Below are 26,324 nucleotides of genomic sequence, written 5' to 3' on the forward strand. Positions count from 1 at the left end.
CAAGAGACGAGACGCCTTGCTAAGTGCTGAGCTTTGTATGTTTGTTTGGATCTGCCCTTTTCTCTGCACAGTGGTGGCTTTTAAAGAAAAACTTCTATATTCCAAGAACCAATCAGACAGCAGAATCAATAGCCTGTAAAAACTTTAACATACTGAACAGTAAAACTCATTTACATATCATACGGAACAAAACTATTTTCAACTTTTGACATATGAAAGTTGGCAACACAGGAAAGGTAGGGTCTATAACAATAGGCATATTACACATTGAAACACTCATGAAATTATTGACCGTGAAGTGGTTCATGGCCTGCAGACGGCATGAAGGTAAAAACATTGTACATTTTTCTTGTATAATATATTGTAAAACAGGGTGTAATGTGATAGGCCTTCTCATGGTGCACTCTGGGTGATTTATTTCAGGGTATTTACATTTCTTAAGTTTTCGATATTTACATTTCTTGTTAAGTTTTATAATTCACTGTTTACTTTTAATGATTTCTGTCATTAATTTTTAATTAATTACAACCAAGAGTATGTTTTACATATTTTTTATGATATGTAATCAAGGTTTCTTTGGACATTTTTCAAATCGGATCCTAATAAAAAATTGCTTACATTGCAACTGGTGTTTTTTTTTTCTTGTCTTGAATTCCTTCCTCCAATGCTTCCTAAGTGTTGGAGCACAAATTTATCCTAAACTGATTTTGATGGAAAGAAATTTTTATTTCAAAACTTAGCGCTCTTAAGGCTTCGGACACGTGCAACAGATAATGACGTGGTGCTTAGCATCCACCTGCAATACACAGCTTAAACAGGGAAAGCATTCATAAGACCACCGAAGAAAACTTGTTGCAGAGGATTTTTTCCTCTTTCTCCAGTGAGACAAGTTTTCCAGCTGATGCAAATGACAAGGAAGCAATGAAAAGGTGAGCCACATTAAATGGTGCCCTACCAATTTTGCTTTACGGTTGTAGTTGACAGGGGGGGGGGGGTGTGTTAAATAGCAAACTGAATGGAAACACTGCTTATTTCTATTACTCTGAAAGATTTTAACCTTTTGTCTAAGTTCCGAAGAATGACAACAAATGCCACACAATCATCTTAATTAAATGCTGCTTTTCTCTCTTTGTGATTTAATGGGGTCCACTTTCCTGATAATTACGTTCTTGTGGAAAGATTTATATATAGAGAGCTGCTCACTTTTTTGGAAAATGAAAAAATGTGGCTGAACATTTCAAAACTGGAAAAAAATTATAGATTAATCAATCTGATAAACCCTCCAATTCAAATACAAACTGAAATGCTAATTATCTAATTTTATTCAGACATCGTTAAAAACATTTAAATTGCATTCACATGATATGAGCTTTAATGGAAACATCACAATTAATAGGCATATTTTAAGCATTCAACAAATGGTGCACAGTGAAATCCTTATGTACTAGCAGCGGAATGGAAAAAGTAACATTTTAGAGGGAACACTTTGATATCTGAGCGCACGCTGATACAAAGACATGCCCACGATGTCATGGTAAAATGCACACAAATCAAGATTAACAGCGGTTACTGAACCCATGACCCCAGCTAGCACCAAATTCCCAAAATATCTGCACAATAATTGTGAAGAGTTGTAAAATGCTGATGGCATCATGGGAGTACAAAAACATACATAGCACAAAAAAAAGTTTCTGAATCCTAATTTAAAAAAATATTAATGGAAGCTTCATCATGGTGACACAGTTTTTCACAGAGGTGAGCAAGTAAAAAAAATACATTAAGTATTGCTGCAGCGAGATTTCACTAAGGCACTACATAGGATGAACTATATACATGAGTTGAGGGGATGGGTGAATTTCTCATTGTCGTCCAGTGGCAAAGTAGTTCTCTATTCTGCCACGCAGTTCTTCCATCTCGTGAAGACAAATTCTCTGTTTCCTCAGATGGAGGGTGCCAGAGTTGATCATCTTCATCCAACAAGACAATGGGTGACTGCAACCGGTCCTCGATGCACATGTTGTGCAGTACAGCACAGGCATTGATAATTTTTGATGCAATGAGAGGCCTCCATTTCAGGGTTCTCTGCTTACTCAGACACCTGAACTTAGATTTGAGAACACCATTGCGTCCCTCAATTGTTGACAGTGCTGACTTGAAAAGTCTATTGTACTTCTTTTCCGCAGCCGTTCTGGCTCCATTGACTGGTGTTAAGAGCCAATGCTCTAGCGGATAACCACTGTCACCTAAGGAAAATTGAATAATCAATTGATATATTTATGGATGGTGCCACAATATTTTCATGGTGGCGAATGAGTTTATTGTAAAATTTTGTGTAACTGAAGAATGAAAAACATATGCTTACCTATCAACCAACCAGGTGGATATGCTAGCCCCAAATAGTCTTCTTCCAGAAATAGTTTAGCCTGGCTGTTCCGCCAAATGAAAGCATCATGAGTGCTCCCAGGATAACGGCTGTTGATGTTTATGATCCGTAGATCTGCATCACAAATCTGTACAAACACATAAATGAAGAATTAAATGAACAAAGAATGGTCAAGTTAAGAACACACTAGATTTAACCGACTGACGGTTTGAGGGTGTTGAGAAAATCTACTTAAAAAAGGTTCAGGTAATTGTGACAAAACCTCTTCGAAAAAAATCCAACAATTTTTCCTTCCCCCCGTACAAACAGCGGGATATCGGATTTAGTGTTGTGTGGTTTAAAATTTTTTGTTCCGCCCACTGTTGAATGCTTCTTTGTAGGAGAGGAAAAGAAAAGGTGTGTTCTCTCGTAAAAGGATTCAAATTAAGTACAATACTTGGCTTTTTGTGGGCTCGTCTTTTTTCCCATTCCTCTGCGAACGCATTTTTTACTTTTCAAGTAAAGATCTGGGCAAAATGGAAGTGATTACACGAGCGCTGATTTGAACAACTACCAAATTATTTTACTCAAAAATTTTAATAAACTTACCGTATTCCCACGCATTGGCCGGCACGCCGTAAAACACGAAGGGCACCAGCTTTTTGTATGTTGTGGTCTTGGCCACTTTCAGCATGCCGGAAAAAGTGAGGTTATAATAGGATCACCGCATGCATTCAGCTGAATCAGTGGATTTTCCGAATAAAGTTGATATACAGCATATGTGTATATTTTTCTAAATCACACTTCCTCATTTTCAAAAAAATCAGTTTTCTTTAAATATTAATTTGGCTCGTTCTTCCTCAGGAATAAATTGAATCTATGCATTATCTTGTGTTCATAAAACTTTTAAAAGAAAGTATTTTACTTACATAGTTCCTGAATTTTATAACTCTATGCCATCTGATATGAATTCAACTGTCAGCCTTCATTCATACACAGGGCCGCAACTATGGGGAGCAGACGGGTCTCGTACCCCGGGTGCTGAACCCGAGGGGGTGCGAATTTCATTCTGAAACATCTCCTTTACCATTACAAGGGGGTGTAAAAATGCGCGCTTGCCCCGTGTGACCAAGCATCTAGTTGCGGCCCTGTTCATACACATGTATAGAAGACTAATCAAATTTTACCTTCTTTCAATTACAGTACCGACATTGAACAATATTTCTGATTCTCTATGAAATGTTTCATTTCCTTCTTCCTCCCATTCAGTTATTCATTCTAATATTAAATATTCAACTGTTTGTTTTCAGTAACATCCAGTAAGAGCCATCATTGTTGGCTCCGTGGATATGTACAATCTATTTTCCTGATAAGAAATTAATAAAAAAATAAAGATATTCAAGAATTTTCCAGAATCCGTGAATCGAATTTATCGGCATTCCGGAAAATACGGATATTTTCAGCATGCTGGTCTGCCTCACTGTTTCCCAGCATGCCAGCTAATGTGGGGGAGTACAGTAACTATTTTAGTAAGAAATTAGTTTTTCCTCACTAATTGAATTCAATTGCTGTGGCCCGCTTTACATCCAGGAGCTGAACTGTTTTTGATCGTTAAATTTCTTCCTAAAAACATTATTGTGCAAATAAATGTTATGGTAGGTTGTTTGACCTCAAGACCTTTCTGTTATGTGGACAATGGTGCTATTGGAAGAGCCGTAGCCAGAAATTTCTTGAGGGTTGGGGGAAGGGAACTGACAGTGCAGTACTTAGTCAAGATTCCACAATATATAAGTAAAATTCTGGCATTTAGGGCAATGACTGGCAGTGGGGGTGGAGCCAGAGGGTGCAGTGAGTGCTCGAGTACCTACAGTATTCTGTACCACTGATCTGAGCACCCCCAAAATTCATTCAGGGATCAATAGTTTCCATGTAAAGCTCAAGTCAAGCACCCACGGTTTCGTAACTCTTCCGACGTATCTAATGGCTGGGACACCAGATCACTATCTTAGATGGAAAAAAAAGAAGTCAGTCAACCATTTGGATGTTTCGTTTGTACAATGAGCACACTTTTTATAAGAAGTGTGAGTATTTTATTTTTAAATTTAAATATACTTTTTTTTCGTTCAATGTTGAGGCATTGTGCTTGATGAGCACGTACAAGCTTATTCATGTCCTGTCGCATAAGTGTGAGGAATTGATAGATGAGCTGCATATTTTTTTTTTTTTTTTGTACGGAATGCTTAATCATAAGCCGTGGCTCAGCTTTTACAGCACAATACTTTTTTACTGGATTTTCACCCGTGGCCACTTACTATATTCTAGAGCTACTGTGTCGTCGCGTGGACATCATTCTGGGATCTCATCACGAGCATCCAGGTTTTTACCTTACTGGCGGCAGAGTGGTGGTCTACCGAAGTTCGTTTTCTGTGGTTTTTCCACTTAATGAACGGTTACAGCAGCGGTTCTCATCCTTTTTGGGCTCGCCCTTTTCAGTATATAATTTCTATGGTGGAGCCCTGTTTCACTCGAGGAGCACTTTTTGCATATAATTTTTATGGTAGAACCTTGTAGGCCTCTTATTTTTTATTTATCTATCAAAGTTACTGATTTGTTTTATTTTTCTCGAGTCACGGCGGAGCCCCTGGGAAGTGTACACGGAACCCCAAGGGCTCCGCGGAGCACCGGTTGAGAATCGCTGGGTTACAGGTTTATCCTGCTTGAAAGTTTGAATTTACTCATGACCGGTCAACAATGTGATAACATGCTTATATTTATTTCCACTTCCAACTGTTTTTTTTAAAAATTCTTACTATAACCGATAAATTAAAAAAAAAAAGCCACACACGAGTGCCCTTGCATTATTTATTTTTTAGAGCATTGCTCAACGAAGCGATGAACAATGATATAAAAATGTATATATTTGTATAAGTAATGGTACTAGCTGAAAATTATCAACTAAGCAATGAAATGTTGCAGAGATTGAATACATGCGTGGATTTAGGTATTGCAAATGCGCCGCATTCTCGATTTCACTGAACATTAGCATGGCATAGTTTGCAAAGCTAATAGAATTTCATACATGTTATATACGTCTTACCACAAATGTGATGCGCATACGTTCCCATATGCTTCCTCTGTGTACGTTCGCCCAACTCTGGTGCACAAGTATGGGCTGATCCAGGCATAGCCCGGGGGGGGGGGGGTATAATGTCTTCATGGGGCCTACATGATAAAATTCTGGCACACAATAATTTTCGAAAGTACGTAAATATGTAGGCTGTTACTTCCATCGAAATACTGAACCCCCTTCCCGAATATCACTTTGCAGGTGGGAGGGGGTGGGGTGGCGCGATCTTGGCATCACTGCCCAGCGTATAACCTTCACAAGAGGGAAGCTCGCTGGACTCTAGAGACATGACCGTCTTGACAGACACTATGACAGTCTTTGTTTATAAAATTTTCGCTTTCACTATAGATTTTTTCAAAAAGAAAATAGTTTGTATACTTAGAAATGGTTTCCTCTGCTGGGTGAGATTGGGGGCCCCATGCAAAGGCGGAGGCCAAGAAAGAAAGAAGTGAAGTGAGAAGAAAACATGGTCCAAAGAGGGTTACGGGGGGGAGAGTAAAGGAGTTAAGAAACACTGGTATCAATTATGCTCTGCGTAATTAAACATGATACTGTATTTGGTTTTCTGATGTAGGGCTTTCCAATCACATCGGATAATTGAGGTTCTGCCGTATCGTACTTGAGTAGTGATAAAGAGGTAAAGATAAACAAATGAAAAATAAAATTAAAAAATTTCGCCTATACTGTAAAAAAATTAAAATCACTGGAAAGCCAGGATGTCACAATTCGGGGGGGGGGGAGAATTCTGTTTATCTCTATCTTGCATTCAGTGTTTCGCTGTCAATGAGTTTTAATACAATGTAATTTTTTTTCATGCCAAAATAAAAGTGAATGCCAGTACATATCCTACAATCAAGCGATAAGAATTTCTATCATATCATATTATAAGATAAAGACGTGCCTTTTAGGTGGGGCATTTCTTGCTGAAGAGCAGCCTTTTTTATACTTTCTGAAAATTTCTCTTCCTTTACAAAAGGATTAAGGCTTTTTTGAACTGACTATTCGAGAGCTGCTTGTCAAACGTCTATCTGCTAAGTTAATTGAAAACTGGCCCCTCCCACCGAAGAGGCAGAAGCCATTTTGTCGTTTTCAATGCCCAGCGCTGTTGCGAGTACAATGGTCATTTTGTGGAGAAAGGAGAGGGGCGTATGCTAAGCCAGCTTAGTGATTCTTTATGGGGGGGGGGGGGAAGCAAGGCAGTATATTTACGGCCAGGACCATTTGGAAGTCGAAAAGTTCACACGTAAAAATACGGCCTGGACCGTTTGGAAGGCATGAACTTCACACGTACATATACGTGCAGGACCGTCAGTCGGTTAAATAAATCTATGAGAAAACTTCACATTTTGAATGACTATCAATGCAAGTCATGTGGGGGAGGGGTGTGTTCCATGGTTTCAGCAGGTGTAATGAGATAGATAGGCCTCCTCGTGGTGCACTCTGGGTAACGCCAAATCTATCACACGTCATTGTCATCGCATTTTTGTGCTCATATCATTCACTTTCAATAACCCAGATTACATGTTTATTTCTACACATTTACAGTACTTGTCTTGCGTCTAGTTTTGTCCTGCTCTTGTCTTTTATGTGCAACCCCTCATTGTGGGCCCCACTCAGGCGGGAGGGGTCCTCCCAGATGGGGCATTGCTTCTAGTGTATGCCCCACCCGGAACGCCTGTCTACCTGCGTGTTTGCCGTGCGTGGAGACCCGTAAGGCTGGAGATGGGGATCCTGGTTAGCCTGATGCGTTAGCTTTGGCCTCGGATTCAGCCGAAACGGAAGGCTTGGATTAGCTCCGTCCAGGTCAATCGGCTCTGGTCGCCTCGGTGGCTGAAGGGGTTACACTACTGGGCAGGTAGAGGGGCCGGGCCTGCCGGACGGCATTTAGGGGTTTGTTGGTGCTGCCTCACAACGATCTTGGATCTTGAACGCGCCTGCTTTAGTGTATAGCTCTCACCTAACCGGTCGTTGCTACTAACCTTCATTGGTTATGTGTGTGTGTCCCCTCGTAGGGCTCCATGGTGGGTGAGAGTGGAACAATACCCATTTAAAATGGGAAAAAATCGAAATGCACCAAAACGTCAAAGAACTGCTTCAAACCAAACACACGTCACTGTAACTGCTACAAATTCATCAACTGTCTCATTTTTCTTTCTGCAATCTTCAGATACCGAGAAACAGCTGGCCAAAGTATCACCATTTCTAATAGATAAAGCTCTCTATGGCACAGTAGGTACCTTAAAATCAGTGAAGGCCCTTGATTCAGGAGACCTTCTCATCGAAACTAACACATCCAAACAAGCTGAACTCATTCAAAAGCTCACATCTCTCGGAGACATTCCAATAACAGTCAAAATCCATCTCACGTTGAATTATTGACGTGGTGTCATTTCAGATACTAACTTAATTAATATGGATGAAGAACTAACCCAGGAGCTGGCGTCTCAAGGCATAACATCAGCCAAACATATTATGAGCCGCAAAGATGGCAATCCAGCTCCAACACGTAATATAATTCTCACATTCTTATCACCAACATTACCGAAAGATATCAAAATTGGTTATTATAACCTCAAAATCCGGCCATACATTCTTAACCCCGTTCGATGCTTCAACTGCCAAAAATATGGTCACTCACGAACGGCGTGCCTTAGTCAACCCACTTGCACAAAGTGCGGTGAGGAGGATCACATTTCGGACAACTGCACTAATTCACCATTCAAGTGCGTCAATTGCGGTGGAGACCACCCTGCATTTGACAGGAAATGTCCGAAATGGAATGAAGAAAAAGAGATCCAGAAGATCAAGGTCCTTAATAACATCTCATATATCGAAGCGGTGAACACATTCAAAATATCCACAGGTACTAAACCCAAGATCAATTCTGGAAACAAATCTAAAAAGAAACAATTAAAGACCGGATATTCAAAAAAAGCAATACAGGGAGCAATAAAATGTCCCACCCTCAAAAATGTGTCACTAATTGATGACAAGTCAATTGGTGATATGGATCTCTATAATCCGTCAGAATCTGGTAGTACTCGCCGGAAACTAGACCGGAATAAATTTAAAGACCTTGAACCGTCTACTACTACTACTACTTAAGGATTTGATCGTGGGGAAATGGAACAGTTGTTAGACAGCATGGAGCTCGCCATCACGAATGATGGCAGTTTCACTTGTTTCCATGCCCCAAATAATAGTTTCACTGCAATAGATCACCGCTGGCAGGACCATTGGAACAATCAAATTAATAACAAATTACATGCCATCAAGCCCACACTTGGCCATTGGCATTCGAGCTGCAGAACTAACCGAAAGGAGGAAGTTCTGCTTGCCCGGTTGCGCATAGGACACAGTCGTATCACACAATCATATCTTTTATTACGAGAGAGTCAGCCACAGTGCCCACATTGTCAAAGTCCATTAACCATTGCTCATGCTTTTACTTGTTCACATCATCGTCATCATTTTACGACCGCTTTTGGTCAAAGTCATCTTTCACTTCATGACATTTTAAATGACCACAGCGATGCATCTCGCATTTTTAAATTCATCAAAGCCATTGGTTTTTATAACAAATTATAGATTTTTACAATTTATGTCATTGTTTTACGTTTCATGTTCCGTTTTATATGTTTTAGTTTTTTGACATGACAGAAGGACATTTTTCTCATTTTTATGTCTTGCTTTGGCGCAGTTTGACTAAATTGGTCCTTGCGCCAAAAAATTCAAAATCCAATCCAATCCACTGCAATAGATCTGTCTTGTAACACTTTTTATTTTAAGACTCAAAGGGGTGTTGAACCAACTCCCGTTGTCTGTCACTGGCACACTCTACGTGGATGATCTGTTGATATCTTACCAATCAGTGAATATGAGGTCAGCCAAGAGAGAATTGCAAACTGCTCTCAACAAGATCAGCAAGTGGGCTCATGATAACGGCTTCTCTTTCTCCGCCGACAAGACTGTCGCTGTGTACTTTTGTCAGCGTCGAGACCTTCATGATGACCCACAATTGTTTCTAAACAATAGTCAAATACCAATAGTGGAAAAAAGTAAATTCCTCAGCATCACATTCGACAAGAAACTCACTTTCAAACCTCATAGTGCGCAATTAAGAGCTTGTTGCATGAAGATGATGAACCTCTTGAAGGTCATCTCTTTTACATTGTGGGGAGCAGACCGCAAGTCGCTCCTCCACTTATATAAAGCTCTAGTAAGATCAAAGCTTGGAGAGCCTATGTCGAATGCAACGAGCCATCACTGACATCAAGACGCAAGCAATTTTCCTTGAAATATTATATCAAGATGAAGTCTTTTCCAGATCATCCAAACACTTCATAGTGTCATTTTTAATCCCTCATTTCATAGACTTTTTGCTGCTCCACCTTCATGTGTTCCATCTTACGGTCTTCGTATGGGAGCGCTTGTGAAAGACCTAGAATTAGACATCAGTCGTGTGGCCCCAGTCGCTTGGCAACTGGCACCATGGGAGCAGTCTCTGCCAGAGGTCTCTCTTTCATTATCATTATACCCTAGAGCCACCATAGCAGATGTCATATATCGACAGATATTCTTTAGGCACAGGGGTAGGTACAATAGGTACTTCCCCATATATATACCGACGGCTCTAAGAGCCCTGGGTATGTCGGTTGTGCCTACATTTGCTGTGAGAAGACATTTTTCAAACTTCACGACACATTCTCTATTTATTCGGCAGAACTGTATGTAGTCCTTCAGGCTCTACGTCATATGCGACGCAAACACCACCGACGATGCATCATTTATAGCGACTCTCTCAGCGCATTACAAGCACTGTGTTCCTTCACTTTTCATACCCATCCATTTATTCATGCCATTTTTCATGAATTGAATCACCTCACTCATCATGGTATCACAGTAAAATTTTACTGGGTACCAAGTCATGTAGGAATACCGGGCAATGAAAAAGCAGACAACGCAGCTCGAACAACAACTAACATTGATAATAGCCTTTTGGTTCCTGCCAGTGACCACTTCTCAATCCTCCGGGAAGTGATGCATCGCCACTGGCAGGATCATTGGAACAATCAAATTAATAATAAACTTCATGCCATCAAGCCCACACTTGGCCACTGGCGTTCGAGCTGCAGGACTAACTGAAAGGAGGAAGTTCTGCTTGCCCGGTTGCGCATAGGACACAGTCGCCTCACACAATCATATTTGTTATTGCGAGAGAGTCAACCAGAGTGCCCTCATTGTCAAAGTCCATTGAACATTGTTCATGCTTTTACTTGTTCACATCATCGTCATCATTTTACGACCGCTTTTGGTCAGAGTCATCTTTCACATCATGACATTTTAAATGACAATAGCGATGCATCTCGCATTTTTAAATTCATCAAAGCCATTGGTTTTTATAACAAATTATAGTTTTACAATTCATGTCATTGTTTTACGTTGCTTTTTTATCACGCACAGTTTTTGACATGACAAAAGGACATTCTTATTTTTATATTTGTTTTGGCGCAGTTTGACCAACTTGGTCCTTGCGCCAATAAATTCAAAATCCAATCCATCGTCATCATTTTACGACCGCTTTTTGTCATGACATTTTAAATGACAATAGCGATGTATCTCACATTTTTAAAGTCATCAAAGCCATTAGCATAGCTGCCAAGTCTCCAGATTTTTCCGGGAATCTCCCGAATTTTAGCTTCATCCCTCGACCTCCCGAAAAGTTCTTAAATCTCCCAAATTTGTACAAAAATCACAAAAAATCCCTAAAAATTCCCCACTTCATTAAAAAAAATCCCCGCTTCTGAAAACAATTTTTAAGGAATTTCTTGTGGGGCATGAAGTCTTTTGCCCATTTTTTTCTCCTTTCGAAATGACATCACACGTCGTAAATGGGGAAATTCCCTTTTTAAAGAAGTTTTAAAAACCCTCTGATGGTAACAAGAAAGTTGTTTGTCTTATCGTGCAGGGAAATAGCTTAGCAGCCAATAGTCCTGGATAATAATTGAAGATTATAGTGACGCACATGTGGTCAAAACTTCCTCTTTGTTGAAGTTACGTACGTGCGATATAACAAAACATGTGAATACTGATAAGCAAAAACATATTTAATCAATTTTAAAGATATTTATTCCCCGATGAATTTCCTTTCATCAAACGTTCCAAAGAAAGGCAGACTTTCTTTTTGTACAAGTTGTGTTACGGACATAAACATCGGTCATGGTGGAAAGACTGCCATCATCACTCATGTGAAATGAAAAAAAAACATCAAGTGTCACAAAAAATCAGTGTTCTTCAAAAATTGACGCTTTTTCCCTTAATCTTCCGATGATTTTGGGGTCATTCGCGCAGAATGTTTGTTCACATCGTTTCTGATTGAACATATTTTTTTTAGATCATTTTAAAGTTTTGGCCTTCAATTTCACTTGTTTTTGAATAGGGATTTTCTTCCATGTGTGTAAAATCCCTATTTTATTTATTAGGGAGTGGTTTTAGCACAAAATACAGGTCTGCGTGAAAATCTCCCTAATTTTCATTTTCAAAAGTTGGCAGCTATGGCTATGCATTGGTTTTTATGACAAATTATAGTTTTTACAATTCATGTCATTGCTTCACGTTTTATGCATACTTTTACCTTTTGACATGAAAAGAGCAGTTCTTGTATTGATTTACATAGACATTACATTTGTTCTGGCGCAGCTTGACCTAGATGGTCCTTGCGCCAAAAAAATCAAAATTCAATCCAAATGACAATAGCAATGCATCTCACATTTTTAAAGTCATCAAAGCCATTGGTTTGTATAACAAATTATAGTTTTACAATTCATGTCATTGTTTTACGTTTCATGTTGCTTTTTATCATGTGCTTTTTCAAATTGGTTTTTGCGATAAACTTAAAATCCAATCCAATAAGAATACATAATGAAATGCTGCTACTTACTGTGTGTTAATAGAATGGTACATTTTCCTATTGACATAGGCAGGCTCTGGGTAAACAGGATCATTTTTGGAAGTGCTTCAATGGCAATGTGTGTGCAGTCTACTGCGCCTCTATTATCCTGGGAAACTCATATGACACCAGGAACTTCGATTGGAGATCATTGTATTCAGATACTTCAGGAAAATTTATGTACCTAAGCAACAATTTTTCACTGATCGCTTTGGTGACCGAAATGATGGAGTTGTTAACAGATTGTTGGCTCATGGCACAGCATGGATCTCGGCCCAAAGTTTTTTGATATGCACCTGTCGCATAAAAGCACACAGAACCTGTGAGGAAGAAAAACAATTTTCACTGTAGTTTTTAAAGAGGAACAACTAAGTGAATGGGGGGGGGGGGAGTAAAAACGGTACATACATGTGCACACAAAAACTGTTTATTTGCAGACATGTTAAGGGGTTAGGCCCATGAGACACAGATTATTTATGTGAAAGTGAATAAGTTCATGAGTGGTTACACACTTTTAAGGTGAGGTAGAGGGGGTTCGAGCAAGATTACGATGCAGGTACATATGAAATGAAAATCCTACATAACAATACCCTATATCACATCAATTATCTATATAACAACATTATTCTGTAGCACCGATGTGCTTTTCATGGTTTAACATATATCATCTACCTTTAACGATTATTCCTATGCAATGAAACATTTCTCAAGTTCCTTGAACACAGTTATATAGGCGTTTAACTGTATATACATATATATGCAATAGGTAAAGCACATTGCCGCCCCCATATCTCTGCCAATGGCTTGCAAAAAAGAGACAAAATTACTTGACATAGTAATGGAGAGTGAAAAAATTGATAATTGGGGCTTAGCTATGGATGTGCAAATTAATGATTCAATAAATGTTTTTAGCCATAAGCACCCATGTTGGAAACATTGGGAAAGCTCAAAAACATTGGGAGAGGGGACCTTGAACCTTATATTTACGTAGATACACGTGGAGATCATAACAAACATTGGTGGGGTGATACAAGTTTGCGCTTATTTCTTAGCTATATTATCAAAGCGTACAAAAAATATCTGGAAGTGTCATAATGTCACAGGGTGGAACTCAAACCTAATGTTCCCATAAGCTTCCATTACAATTTCGGCGAAGGATGCAAGTTTTCACCATTGCTGTGAATGTTTAAACGGTGTGGGTTTTTTTTTTGTTCCACACTTTATTTTATGCTGACCAATCGTCAAAATTCTCAAAGAAGTGGCTCTGGCCCACGGAATGGATACAAGTTCATGCCTATAATGTGAATGTTTACACAGTTTGCAATGTTTTTGTTTCAAACATAATTGTATCAATCTGCCACAATTCTCACACAAATGGCTCTGGCCCGTGAAGCGGATTGAAGTTGCGCCTATAATGTGAATGCTTTTTGACATGGTTAGCCATGTTTTCATTTCACACATAATTGTATAATTTGAACGATCTCTGTCAAAAAATTCTAAAAACAAATGGCTTGGCTTGGGCTCAGCACATGGGCGGGATACAATTTTGCACATGTCGGGGGGGGGGGGGGGACGAAAACTATTGTTTGGACTAGGTGACAAATATTGGTGGAGGGGGCATAGACAAAGATAGACTTGAAAGTCTGGGGGGGGGGTCATGGTCATTATTGCTGGGGGGCACGATGATGATGTCAATTCATATATACATTAGATCAGTCGACTTCACCTTTGATGATGATGGGGGGGGGGCATAGGCCCAATTTTATGCCACGTAAACATTGTATACAGACATTTTATATAAACTTTTTAAACGTTGCTTCAGCAGGGGTCGGCCCTAGTTCTTTAGCGAAAAATAAAAAAAAAATTTAACTAGGAAAGCTCTATGTTAATTCATGTAATTGAATAACACATTAAAATGGGTAAAGCACTGTCAGTCTACCCTCCACGTAGTTGGCAGGAAGGGTCGCATTAATATATTGATAAGAACAACATAATTTCACAAACACTGATTACACCTATAGGATGATAAAAGACTAACAACCAAAAAAAATTTTTAAATTTCAATTATTACACTTATGTAGCTTTCTCTAGAAGCTTCATTGAATAAATACCAAACTGTAAAATCTCAATCAAACTAGAAAAGCATATTTACTATAAGACATTTCTAAATTTAAAAAAGAAAATAATGATTAGGAGAAAGGTTTCAAAAAGCACTATTTTTTTTATTAATTTGGAGAAACTTGTTATAGAAAAATAAAGTACCTGGTATTCTTTATTTATTTTAAACTTGACCAATGATATTAAAGATAGCATGCCTGGCATACAGATTTCACCAATCAAGGCAATGCTGTGGGTATGGCTTTGAGAAGGGACTGATGATTGGTCATTTTTTATCTTATTCATTTTTTCCCCCTTAAACACTGAAACTATGCATTGCTCTATTATCTGGCACAACCATTTGTTTTTTATGTTCAGCCATTTTGTCAATTTGTTAGCTTCAAATCTGAGGGGAAAAGTAGAGTTGCTGTGATTAAAAATCCACCTCAAATTTGAAATAAAAAATGAACAAAGGTGGCAGACCATCAGACAGTGTGTGGCAACATTTTTTGAAAGTAGACAATGATGGGAAATCAGGAAGTAATGGAAAATATGCCAAATGCAAGAACTGTGGAAATGCACAACTTGGAAAAGCGGATAGATTGAGAAAACACATTTTTAACTGCGAAACTGAAAAGGTATGAGAGAATAAAAATTCAAGCAACATGGAAACTATGAATTGTGATGGATTAGCTGACCTTGGAGTACAAAAAGAAGCGAGTGAAAATATAGTTGTGGCACCACCAAAGAAGATGAAAATTCAGCTATCTTTAGACTCGCATGTTTTAAAAACAAATCACAGAACTGCAGAAAATTTGGATTTACTGGTAGCAAAATTTTTTTTATGCTAATAACCTTGCATTCTCCATAGCTGAGCACCCAACTTTTAGGGAGTTGATTACATCTTTGCGTCCTGGATATAACTCCCCAAGTCGTAAGGCATTAGTAGGACAACTTTTAGACACCATTACAGCTGAGGTAAAAAATAAAACCAAAAGAATTGTGGATGACAAACAAGTTATTCTAATTGAAGATGGGTGGAGTAATATTCATAGACTCAGTAATAGCAACTTGTATTCAGAGTGAGGAAAAAGCTTATTTTCTGGATTCAGTGGAAGCAGGAACTCGTACTAAAAATGCACACTATCACAAAGATATCTTGCAATCATCTATTGAAAAAGCAAAGATAGAAAATAATTGTGATGGAAAGGCGGTAGTCACCGACAATGTCAGAGTCATGGAGAAAGCAAAGGAACTCCTGTCTGAGGATAACAGCTTGTTGTTATATGGTTGCAATGGGGTGTAATGTGATAGGCCTCCTCGTGGTGCACCCTGGGTAACGCCAAATCTATCACACGTCATTGTCATCGCTTTTTGTGCTCATATACTTCACCTTCAATAGCCCAAATTACATGTTTATTTCGACACATCTTGCAGTACATGTCTTGCGTCTCGTTTTGTCCTGTACATGTTTTTGTCTTTTGTGTCCAACCCCTCATTGTGGGCCCCGCTCCGGCGGGGAGGGGTCCTCCCGGATGGGGCATTGCTTGTAGCGTATGCTCCATCCGGGACGCTGTCTACCTGCGTGTTTGCCGTGCGTGGAGACCCGTAAGGCTGGAGATGGGGATCCTGGTTAGCCTGATGCGCTAGCTTTGGCCTCGGATTCAGCCGAAACGGGAGGCTTGGATTAGCCCCGTCCAGGTCAATCGGCTGTGGTCGCCTCGGTGGCTGAAGGGGTTACACTACTGGGCAGGTAGAGGGGCCGGGCCTGCCGGACGTCGTTGAGGTTTGTTGGTGCTGCTTCACGACGATCTTGGATCTTGAACGCGTCTGCTCGCCTGCTTTGGTGGTGTATAGCTCCCACCTAACCTGACGTTGCTACTAACTTTCACCGGTTACGTGTGCGCGTCCCCTCGTAGGGCTCCATGGTGGGCATGGTGGGTGGGAGTGGAACAATACCCATTCAAATATGGGAAAAAATCAAAATGCACCAAAACGTCAAAGAACTGCTTCAAACCAAACACATGTCACTGTAACTGCTTCAAATTCATCAACTGTCTCATTTTTCTTTCTGCACTCTTCAGATGCCGAAAAACCGCTGGCCAAAGTATCACCATTTGTAATAGATAAAGCTCTCTATGGCACAGTTGGTACCTTAAAATCGGTGAAGGCCCTTCGTTCAGGAGACCTTCTCATCGAAACTAACACATCCAAACAAGCCGAACTCATTCAAAAGCTCACATCTCTCGGAGACATTCCAATAACAGTCAAAATCCATCCCACGTTGAATTATTCACGTGGTGTCATTTCAGATAATAACTTAATTAACATGGATGAAGAAGAATTAACACAAGAGCTGGCGTCTCAAGGCGTAACATCTGCCAAACATATTATGAGCCGCAAAGATGGCAATCCAGCTCCCACACGAAACATAATTCTCACATTCTCATCACCAACATTGCCGAAAGATATCAAAATAGGTTATTATAACCTCAAAATCCGGCCATACATTCCTAACCCTGTTCGATGCTTTAACTGCCAAAAATACGGCCACTCACGAACGGCGTGCCGCAGCCAACCCACCTGCGCAAAATGCGGTGAGAAGGACCACATTTCGGACAACTGCACTAATTCACCATTCAAGTGCGTCAATTGCGGTGGCGACCACCCCGCATTTGACAGAAAGTGTCCGAAATGGAATGAAGAAAAAGAGATCCAGAAGATCAAGGTCCTCAATAACATCTCATATAACGAAGCACGCCGTCGTATAACCTCTAACCAAACTCCAATAGGTAATAGATCATATTCTAATATGGTAACAAATCCATCATCAACTAATATGACTAACAATGTTGTCACCAAAGCATCCGTAACAACTCAGACTGAACCAATAGCTGATACATCATCATCTAACCAACCGTGTAATAGTTGTGGCTGCTGTTGCTCTGCTGGATTACGGAGGGAGTCCACTACCTCCGAAGAAGAGGCAGGAAAAGCAACAGTGCACACATTCAAAAAACCTACTGTTACTAAACCCAAGATTAATTCTGGAAATAAATCTAAAAAGACCGGATATTCAAGAAAAGCAATACAGAGAGCAATAAAATGTCCCACCCTCAAGAATGTGTCACTAATTGATGACAAGTCAATTGGTGACATGGATCTTGATAATCTATCAGAATCTAGTGGTACTCGCCGGAAACTAGACCGGAATAAATTTAAAGACCTCGAACCGTCTACTTCTACCTAATTTATGGCCAACATAATTCAATGGAACATTCGTGGTCTTAGATCCAATTACGAAGATCTCAAGGATTTGATCAATCGTTATCATCCTGTTTGTGTGGCACTCCAGGAAACTTTCACGAAGCCCTCGGAGACATGGAACATCAGGCGACATTCCCTGTTCCGTATCAATTACGATGACGGGAGTAGAGCTTGCCGCGGTGTTGCTCTGCTGGTTCCACATCACGTGTTGTCGCGCGTTCTAACGCTGCGCACGAACCTGCAAGCCATCGCGGTGGAAATTTCTACTGGCCTAAGAATTACCATCTGTTCCATTTATTTGCCACCAAATGACACCATCTTACAGAGAGATCTAGAAGATCTGATTGATCAATTACCTCCACCATTTTTTCTTCTTGGAGACTTCAATGCACATAACATAATATGGGGTTCTAACAGCAACACCCCTCGTGGGGAAATGGTTGAACGACTGTTAGATGACATGGACCTTGCCATCATGAATGATGGCAGTTTCACTCATTTCCATGCCCCAAACAATAGTTTCACTGCAATAGATTTATCGTTATGCTCACCTTCACTCTTGCCCAACTGGTCCTGGTCGGTTGATCCGGACCTCCACGGGAGCAATCATTTTCCTCTAGTGGTTAAGTGCCTTGATCGAAGCCATAGCATACCTGAGGGTCCTCCTCGGTGGAAGCTTGTGGCCGCCCGATGGGCAGACTTCACGGTCAAGGCAGAAATCACGGAGGATATGGTTTCGCAACCCGACGTCGACCACTGTGTCGACCTTGTCACCAGTTGTGTCATCTCTGCAGCAAATGAATCAATACCCAAAGTCTCCTCGAAACTTCCTAAATTTCCTAAACCTTGGTGGAACCACGAATGTAATCTGACTATTAAAGCACAAAAGAAAGCATGGAGTAGTTTCCGGCGGTATCCTACCCATGACAACAAGTTGGCATTTTTAAAAGCAAAGGCGATGGCGAGAAGAACCAGGCGCCAGGCTCAACGCGAGTCCTGGCACAAGTTTACCACGGGAATCAATTCATCTACTTCATCCAAAATCATTTAGGACCGGATCCGAAAAATCAATGGTCATTATCAGTCTCATCCACTTACCATTTTAAACACCAATGGCACTATCATCAGCGATGTGAGGGATATTGCGGATACCATCGCCGCTCATTTCGCCGCTGTTTCCAGTGATGCGAATTATCCCCCATCGTTTCATCCCATTAAATCATCAGCCGAACGTACATCGTACACCTTCCGGCCTTTTACACCGGAGGGGTACAATTCATTGTTCACCCTTCATGAACTGACGACGGCCTTGCAGCGAAGTCCTGACTCAGCTGTAGGGCCCGATGCTATTCATTATTCCATGATTCGGCATCTATCACCAGAATCACTGTCACATTTACTCATATTATTCAATCGGATCTGGGTCAGCCATTCATTTCCTGACACCTGGCGAGCAGCCATTGTTCTTGCATTCCCGAAGCCTGGCAAAAATCCTCAGCAACCTAACAGTTACAGACCTATTGCTTTGACCAGTTGTCTATGTAAGCTCATGGAACGCATGGTCAACTATCGCCTTATGCACTACCTTGAGGTTAACAATATTTTATCGAAATATCAAAGCGGCTTTAGACGGTTCAGGTCCACAACATGCAATATGTTACGCCTTGAGACATCAATAAGACAAGCATTTGTAAAGAGGGAGCATATGCTAGCCATATTTTTCGACATAGAAAAGGCCTACGACCGTACTTGGAGGCACGGAATTCTTTCCGACCTCTATAATAGCGGCTTGCGGGGCAACTTGCCCATTTTCATTAAGAACTTTCTCGCTCGCCGCATCTTCCAGGTACGGATCGGAAGCACATTATCAGCTCCCCAAATTCAAGAACAAGGTGTACCTCAAGGTAGCATTTTAAGTGTTACACTTTTTATTTTAAGACTCAACGGGGTGTTGAACCAACTCCCGTTGTCTGTCACTGGCGCACTTTACGTGGATGATCTCTTGATATCATATCAATCAGTGAATATGAGGACAGCCGAGAGACAATTGCAAACCGCACTCAACAAGATCAGCAAGTGGGCACATAATAACGGCTTCTCATTCTCCGCTGACAAAACTGTCGCTATGCACTTTTGTCGGCGTCGAGACCTACATGATGACCCACAATTGTTTCTAAACAATAGTCAAATACCAATAGTAGAAAATACAAAATTCCTCGGCATCACATTGGATAAAAAGCTTACTTTCAAACCTCATATTGCACAATTGAGAGCTCGTTGCATGAAGACGATGAACCTCTTGAAGGTCATCTCGTCTACATCATGGGGAGCTGACCGTAAGTCGCTCCTTCACTTATATAAAGCTCTAATAAGATCGAAGCTCGACTACGGCTCCATTGTATACGGGTCGGCACCTCGGAGCTATCTGAGTGTGCTCGACCCAGTCCACCATCTCGCCCTGCGGATTTGTTCTGGAGCATTCCGGACGTCTCCAATGGAGAGCCTGTATGTCGAATGCAACGAGCCATCACTGACATCAAGACGCCAACAACTTTCTTTGAAATATTATATCAAAATGAAGTCTTTACCAGGTCATCCACTTCATCGTGTCATTTTTAATCCCTCATTTCATAGACTATTTGCTGCTCGCCCTTCATGTGTTCCATCTTACGGTCTTCGTATGAGGGCACTTGTGGAAGAACTACAAATAGACATCAGTCGTGTGGCCCCAGTTGCTTGGCAACTGGCACCATGGGAGCAGTCTCTGCCAGATGTCTCTCTTTCATTATCATCATACTCTAGAGCCACCACAGCAGATGTCATATATCGACAGATATTCTTTAGGCACAGGGGTAGGTACAACAGGTACTTTCCCATATATACCGACGGCTCTAAGAGCCCTGGGCATGTCGGTTGTGCCTACATCTGCTGTGAGAAGACATCTTTCAAACTTCCCGACATATTTTCTATTTACTCGGCAGAGCTGTACGCAATCCTTCAGGCTCTACGTCATATACGACGCAAACACCACCGACGATGCATCATTTATAGCGACTCTCTTAGCTCATTGCAAGCATTGTGTTCTTTTACTTTTCACATTCATCCATTTATTCATGCCATTTTTCATGAACTGCATCACCTCATTCATCACGGTACCACAGTAAAATTTTACTGGGTACCAAGTCATGTAGGAATACCGGGCAACGAAAAAGCAGACAACGCAGCTCGAACAACAACTAACATTGACAATAGCCTTTTGGTACCTGCCAGTGACCACTTCTCAATCCTCCGGGAAGTGATGCATCGCCGCTGGCAGAATCATTGGAACAATCAAACTAATAATAAACTTCATGCCATCAAGCCCACACTTGGCCACTGGCGTTCGAGCTGCAGAACTAACCGAAAGGAGGAAGTCCTGCTTGCCCGGTTGCGCATAGGACACAGTCGCCTCACACAATCATATTTATTATTACGAGAGAGTCAACCAGAGTGCCTTCATTGTCAAAGTCCATTGCTCATGCTTTTACTTGTTCACATCATCGTCATCATTTTACGACCGCTTTTGGTCATAGTCATCTTTCACTTCATGACATTTTAAATGACAATAGCGATGCATCTCGCATTTTTAAATTCATCAAAGCCATTGGTTTATACGACAAATTATAGTTTTTACAATTTATGTCATTGTTTTACGTTCCATGTTCCGTTTTATATGTTTTGGTTTTTTGACATGACGGAATGACATTTTTCTCATTTTTATGTCTTGCTTTGGCGCAGTTTGACCAGATTGGTCCTTGCGCCAATAAATTGAAAATCCAATCCAATGGGAGCAGTCTCTGCCAGATGTCTCTCTTTCATTATCATTATACCCTAGAGCCACCACAGCAGATGTCATATATCGACAGATATTCTTTAGGCACAGGGGTAGGTACAACAGGTACTTCCCCATATATCCCGACGGCTCCAAGAGCCCTGGCCATGTCGGTTGTGCCTACATCTGCTGTGAGGAGACATCTTTCAAATTTCCAGACACATTCACTATATATTTGGCAGAACTGTACGCAATCCTTCAGGCTCTACGTCATATACGACGCAAACGCCACCGACGATGCATCATTTATAGTGACTCTCTCAGCGCGTTACAAGCACTGTGTTCCTGTACGTTTCACACTCATCCATTCATTCATGCCATTTTTCATGAACTGCATTACCTCATTCATCATGGTACCACAGTAAAATTATACTGGGTACCAGGTCATGTAGGGGTGTAATGTGATAGGCCTCCTCGTGGTGCACCCTGGGTAACGCCAAATCTATCAAACGTCATTGTCATCGCTTTTTGTGCTCATATACTTCACCTTCAATAGCCCAAATTACACGTTTATTTCTACACATCTTGCAGTACATGTCTTGCGTCTCGTTTTGTCCTGTACATGTTTGTCTTCTGTGTCCAACCCCTCATTGTGGGCCCCGCTCCGGCGGGGAGGGGTCCTCCCGGATGGGGCATTGCTTCTAGCGTATGCTCCATCCGGGACGCTGTCTACCTGCGTGTTTGCCGTGCGTGGAGACCCGTAAGGCTGGAGATGGGGATCCTGGTTAGCCTGATGCGCTAGCTTTGGCCTCGGATTCAGCCGAAACGGGAGGCTTGGATTAGCCCCGTCCAGGTCAATCGGCTGTGGTCGCCTCGGTGGCTGAAGGGGTTACACTACTGGGCAGGTAGAGGGGCCGGGCCTGCCGGACGTCGTTGAGGTTTGTTGGTGCTGCTTCACGACGATCTTGGATCTTGAACGCGTCTGCTCGCCTGCTTTGGTGGTGTATAGCTCCCACCTAACCTGACGTTGCTACTAACCTTCACCGGTTACGTGTGCGCGTCCCCTCGTAGGGCTCCATGGTGGGCATGGTGGGTGGGAGTGGAACAATACCCATTCAAATATGGGAAAAACAAAAAATGCACCAAAACGTCAAAGAACTACTCTAAGTGAAACAATTGTCACAGAAACCGCTTCTTCAAATCTGTCATCTGTCTCATTCTTCTTCTTGCATAGCTCTGATACCAATAAACAGCTGTCAAAAGTATCACCATTCTTGATTGATAAAGCTCTCTATGGCGCAGTTGGAACTCTGAAATCAGTGAAGGCTCTCCGTTCAGGAGACCTTCTCGTCGAAACTAACACTCCCAAACAAGCCGAACTCATTCAAAAGCTCACATCTCTCGGGGACATTCCCATAACAATCAAAATCCACCCCACGCTGAATTATTCACGTGGTGTCATCTCAGACCCTAACTTAATTAACATGGATGAAGATGAACTAACTCAGGAGCTAGCGTCTCAAGGCGTAACATCTGCCAAACATATCATGAGCCGCAAAGATGGCAATCTAGCTCCATCACGTAATATAATCCTGACATTTTCATCCCCAACATTGCCGAAAGATGTCAAAATCGGTTACTATAACCTCCATATCCGGCCATACATACCTAACCCTGTAAGATGTTTCAACTGCCAAAAATTCGGTCACTCACGAATGGCGTGCCGTGGTCAACCCACCTGCGCAAAGTGCGGCGAGAGGGACCACATTTCGGACAACTGCACTAATTCACCATTCAAGTGCGTCAATTGCGGTGGCGACCATCCCGCATTTGACAGAAAGTGTCCGAAATGGAATGAAGAAAAAGAGATCCAGAAGATCAAGGTCCTTAATAACATCTCATATATTGAAGCACACCGCCGTGTAACCCCTAACCAAACTCCAATAGCTAGTACATCATACTCTAATATGGTAACAAATCCACCAACAGCTAATAAGACTAACAATGTCACCAAAGCATCTGTGACAACTCAGACCGAACCCATAGCTGATACATCCACTCAAACATCTAACCAACCATGTAATAGTTGTGGCTGCTGTTGCTCTGCTGGAATACGGAAGGAGTCCACCACCTCCGAAGAAGCAGGAAAAGCAACAGCGAACACATTCAAAGTAACTACAGCTACTAAGCCAAAAATCAATGCTGGAAATAAATCTAAAATAAAACTATTCAAGACCGGATATTCAAGAAAAGCCATTCAGAGAGCAAAGAAGAACCCTACAGTACAAAACATGTCACTGCTTGATGACAAATCAATTGGTGACATGGATCTCGATAATCCGCCAGAATCCGGTGGTACTCGCCGGAAATTAGACCGAAATAAGTTCAAGGACCTTGAAACGTCTACATCCATTTAAAATTTATGGCCAACATTATTCAATGGAACATTCGTGGTCTTAGATCCAATTACGAAGATCTAAAGGATTTAATCAATCGCTATCATCCTGTTTGCGTGGCACTCCAGGAAACTTTCACGAAGCCCTCGGAGACATGGAACATTAGGCGACATTCCCTGTTTCGTATTGACTACGATGACGGGAGTAGAGCCTGCCGCGGTGTTGCTCTGCTGGTCCCACATCATGTGTCGTCGCGCGTTCTAACGCTGCGCACGAACCTGCAAGCCATCGCGGTGGAAATCTCTACAAGCCTAAGAATTACCATCTGTTCCATTTATTTGCCACCAAATGACACATTCTTACAGAGAGATCTAGAACAACTGATTGATCAATTACCACCACCATTTTTTCTTCTTGGAGACTTCAATGCACATAACATGATTTGGGGTTCTAACAGCAACACCCCTCGTGGGGAAATGGTTGAACGATTGTTAGATGACATGGACCTTACCATCATGAATGATGGCAGTTTCACTCATTTCCATGCCCCAAACAATAGTTTCACTGCAATCACTCTTGCCTTCACTCTTGCCGAACTGGTCCTGGTCGGTCGATCCAGACCTCCACGGGAGCAATCATTTCCCTCTAGTGGTTAAGTGCCTTGATCGAAGCCATAGCATACCTGAGGGTCCTCCTCGGTGGAAGCTTGTGGCCGCCCGATGGGCAGACTTCACGGTCAAGGCAGAAATCACGGAGGATATGGTTTCGCAACCCGACGTCGACCATTGTGTCGACCTTGTGACCAGTTGTATGATCTCAGCAGCCAATGAAACAATACCGAAAGTCTCCTCGAAACTTCCTAAATTTCCTAAACCTTGGTGGAACCACGAATGTAATCTTACGATTAAAGCACAAAAGAAAGCATGGAGTAGGTTCCGGCGGTATCCTACCCATGACAACAAGTTAGCATTTTTAAAAGCAAAGGCGATAGCGAGAAGAACCAGGCGCCAGTCTCAACGCGAGTCCTGGCACAAGTTTACCACGGGAATCAATTCATCTACTTCATCTAAAGTCATTTGGGACCGGATCCGAAAAATCAATGGTCATTATCAGTCTCATCCGATCACTATTTTAAACACCAACGGCACTATCATCAGCGATGTGAGGGATATTGCGGATACCATCGCCGCCCATTTCGCCACTGTCTCCAGTGATGCGAACTATCCCCCATCGTTTCATCCCATTAAATCATCAGCCGAACGTACATCGTACACCTTCCGGCCTTTTACACCGGAGGGGTACAATTCATTGTTCACGGCCTTGCAGCGAAGTCCTGACTCAGCTGTAGGGCCCGATGCTATTCATTATTCCATGATTCGGCATCTCTCACCAGAATCACTGTCACATTTACTCATTTTATTTAATCGGATCTGGCTCAGTCATTCATTTCCTGACACCTGGCGAGCAGCCATAGTTCTTGCATTCCCGAAGCCTGGCAAAAATCCTCAACAACCGAACAGTTACAGACCTATTGCTTTGACCAGTTGTTTATGTAAGCTCATGGAACGCATGGTCAACTATCGCCTTATGCACTACCTTGAGGTTAACAATATTTTATCGAAACATCAAAGCGGCTTTAGACGGTTCAGGTCCACAACATGCAATCTATTACGCCTTGAGACATCAATAAGACAAGCATTCGTAAAGAGGGAGCATATGCTAGCCATATTTTTCGACATAGAAAAGGCCTACGATCGTACTTGGAGGCACGGAATTCTTTCCGACCTCTATAATTGCGGCTTGCGGGGCAACTTGCCTATTTTCATTAAGAACTTTCTCGCTCGCCGCATCTTCCAGGTATGGATCGGAAGAACATTATCAGCTCCCCAAATCCAAGAACAAGGTGTACCTCAAGGTAGCATTTTAAGTGTAACACTTTTTATTTTAAGACTCAACGGGGTGTTGAACCAACTCCCGTTGTCAGTCACTGGCGCACTATACGTGGATGATCTGTTAATATCATATCAATCAGTGAATATGAGGTCAGCCGAGAGACAATTACAAACCGCACTCAACAAGATCAGCAAGTGGGCTCATCATAACGGCTTCTCTTTCTCCGCTGACAAAACCGTCGCTGTGCATTTTTGCCGGCGTCGTGAGCTTCATGATGACCCACAATTATTTTTAAATAATAGTCAAATACCTATTGTAGAGAATACAAAATTCCTCGGCATTTCATTTGACAAGAAACTTACATTTAAACCTCAAATTGCGCAATTAAGAGCTCGTTGCATGAAGACGATGAACCTCTTGAA

At 41.5% G+C, this 26,324-nt stretch overlaps 1 protein-coding gene across 2 annotated transcripts in view; it reads right to left on the bottom strand.

Annotated features, from left to right (window-relative positions):
• Positions 1–26,324, bottom strand: part of LOC149067981 (THAP domain-containing protein 1-like) — a 69,457-nt gene that overhangs the window by 14,383 nt on the left and 28,750 nt on the right. For both annotated transcript variants that reach the window (XM_089252299.1, XM_089252300.1), the window contains one exon: positions 12,430–12,758. Coding sequence is in view for 1 of the 2 variants with exons in the window: in XM_089252300.1 (XP_089108426.1) it covers positions 12,430–12,452 (23 nt within the window). In the remaining variant the exon portion in view is untranslated. The remainder of the gene's footprint in view (positions 1–12,429; positions 12,759–26,324) is intronic.

The sequence above is a fragment of the Pholcus phalangioides genome, unplaced genomic scaffold, assembly GCF_987345545.1.
Source record: "Pholcus phalangioides strain wild (caught in Gottingen) unplaced genomic scaffold, Ppha-v1.0 ptg000028l_1, whole genome shotgun sequence".
NCBI classification, from domain to species: domain Eukaryota; kingdom Metazoa; phylum Arthropoda; class Arachnida; order Araneae; family Pholcidae; genus Pholcus; species Pholcus phalangioides.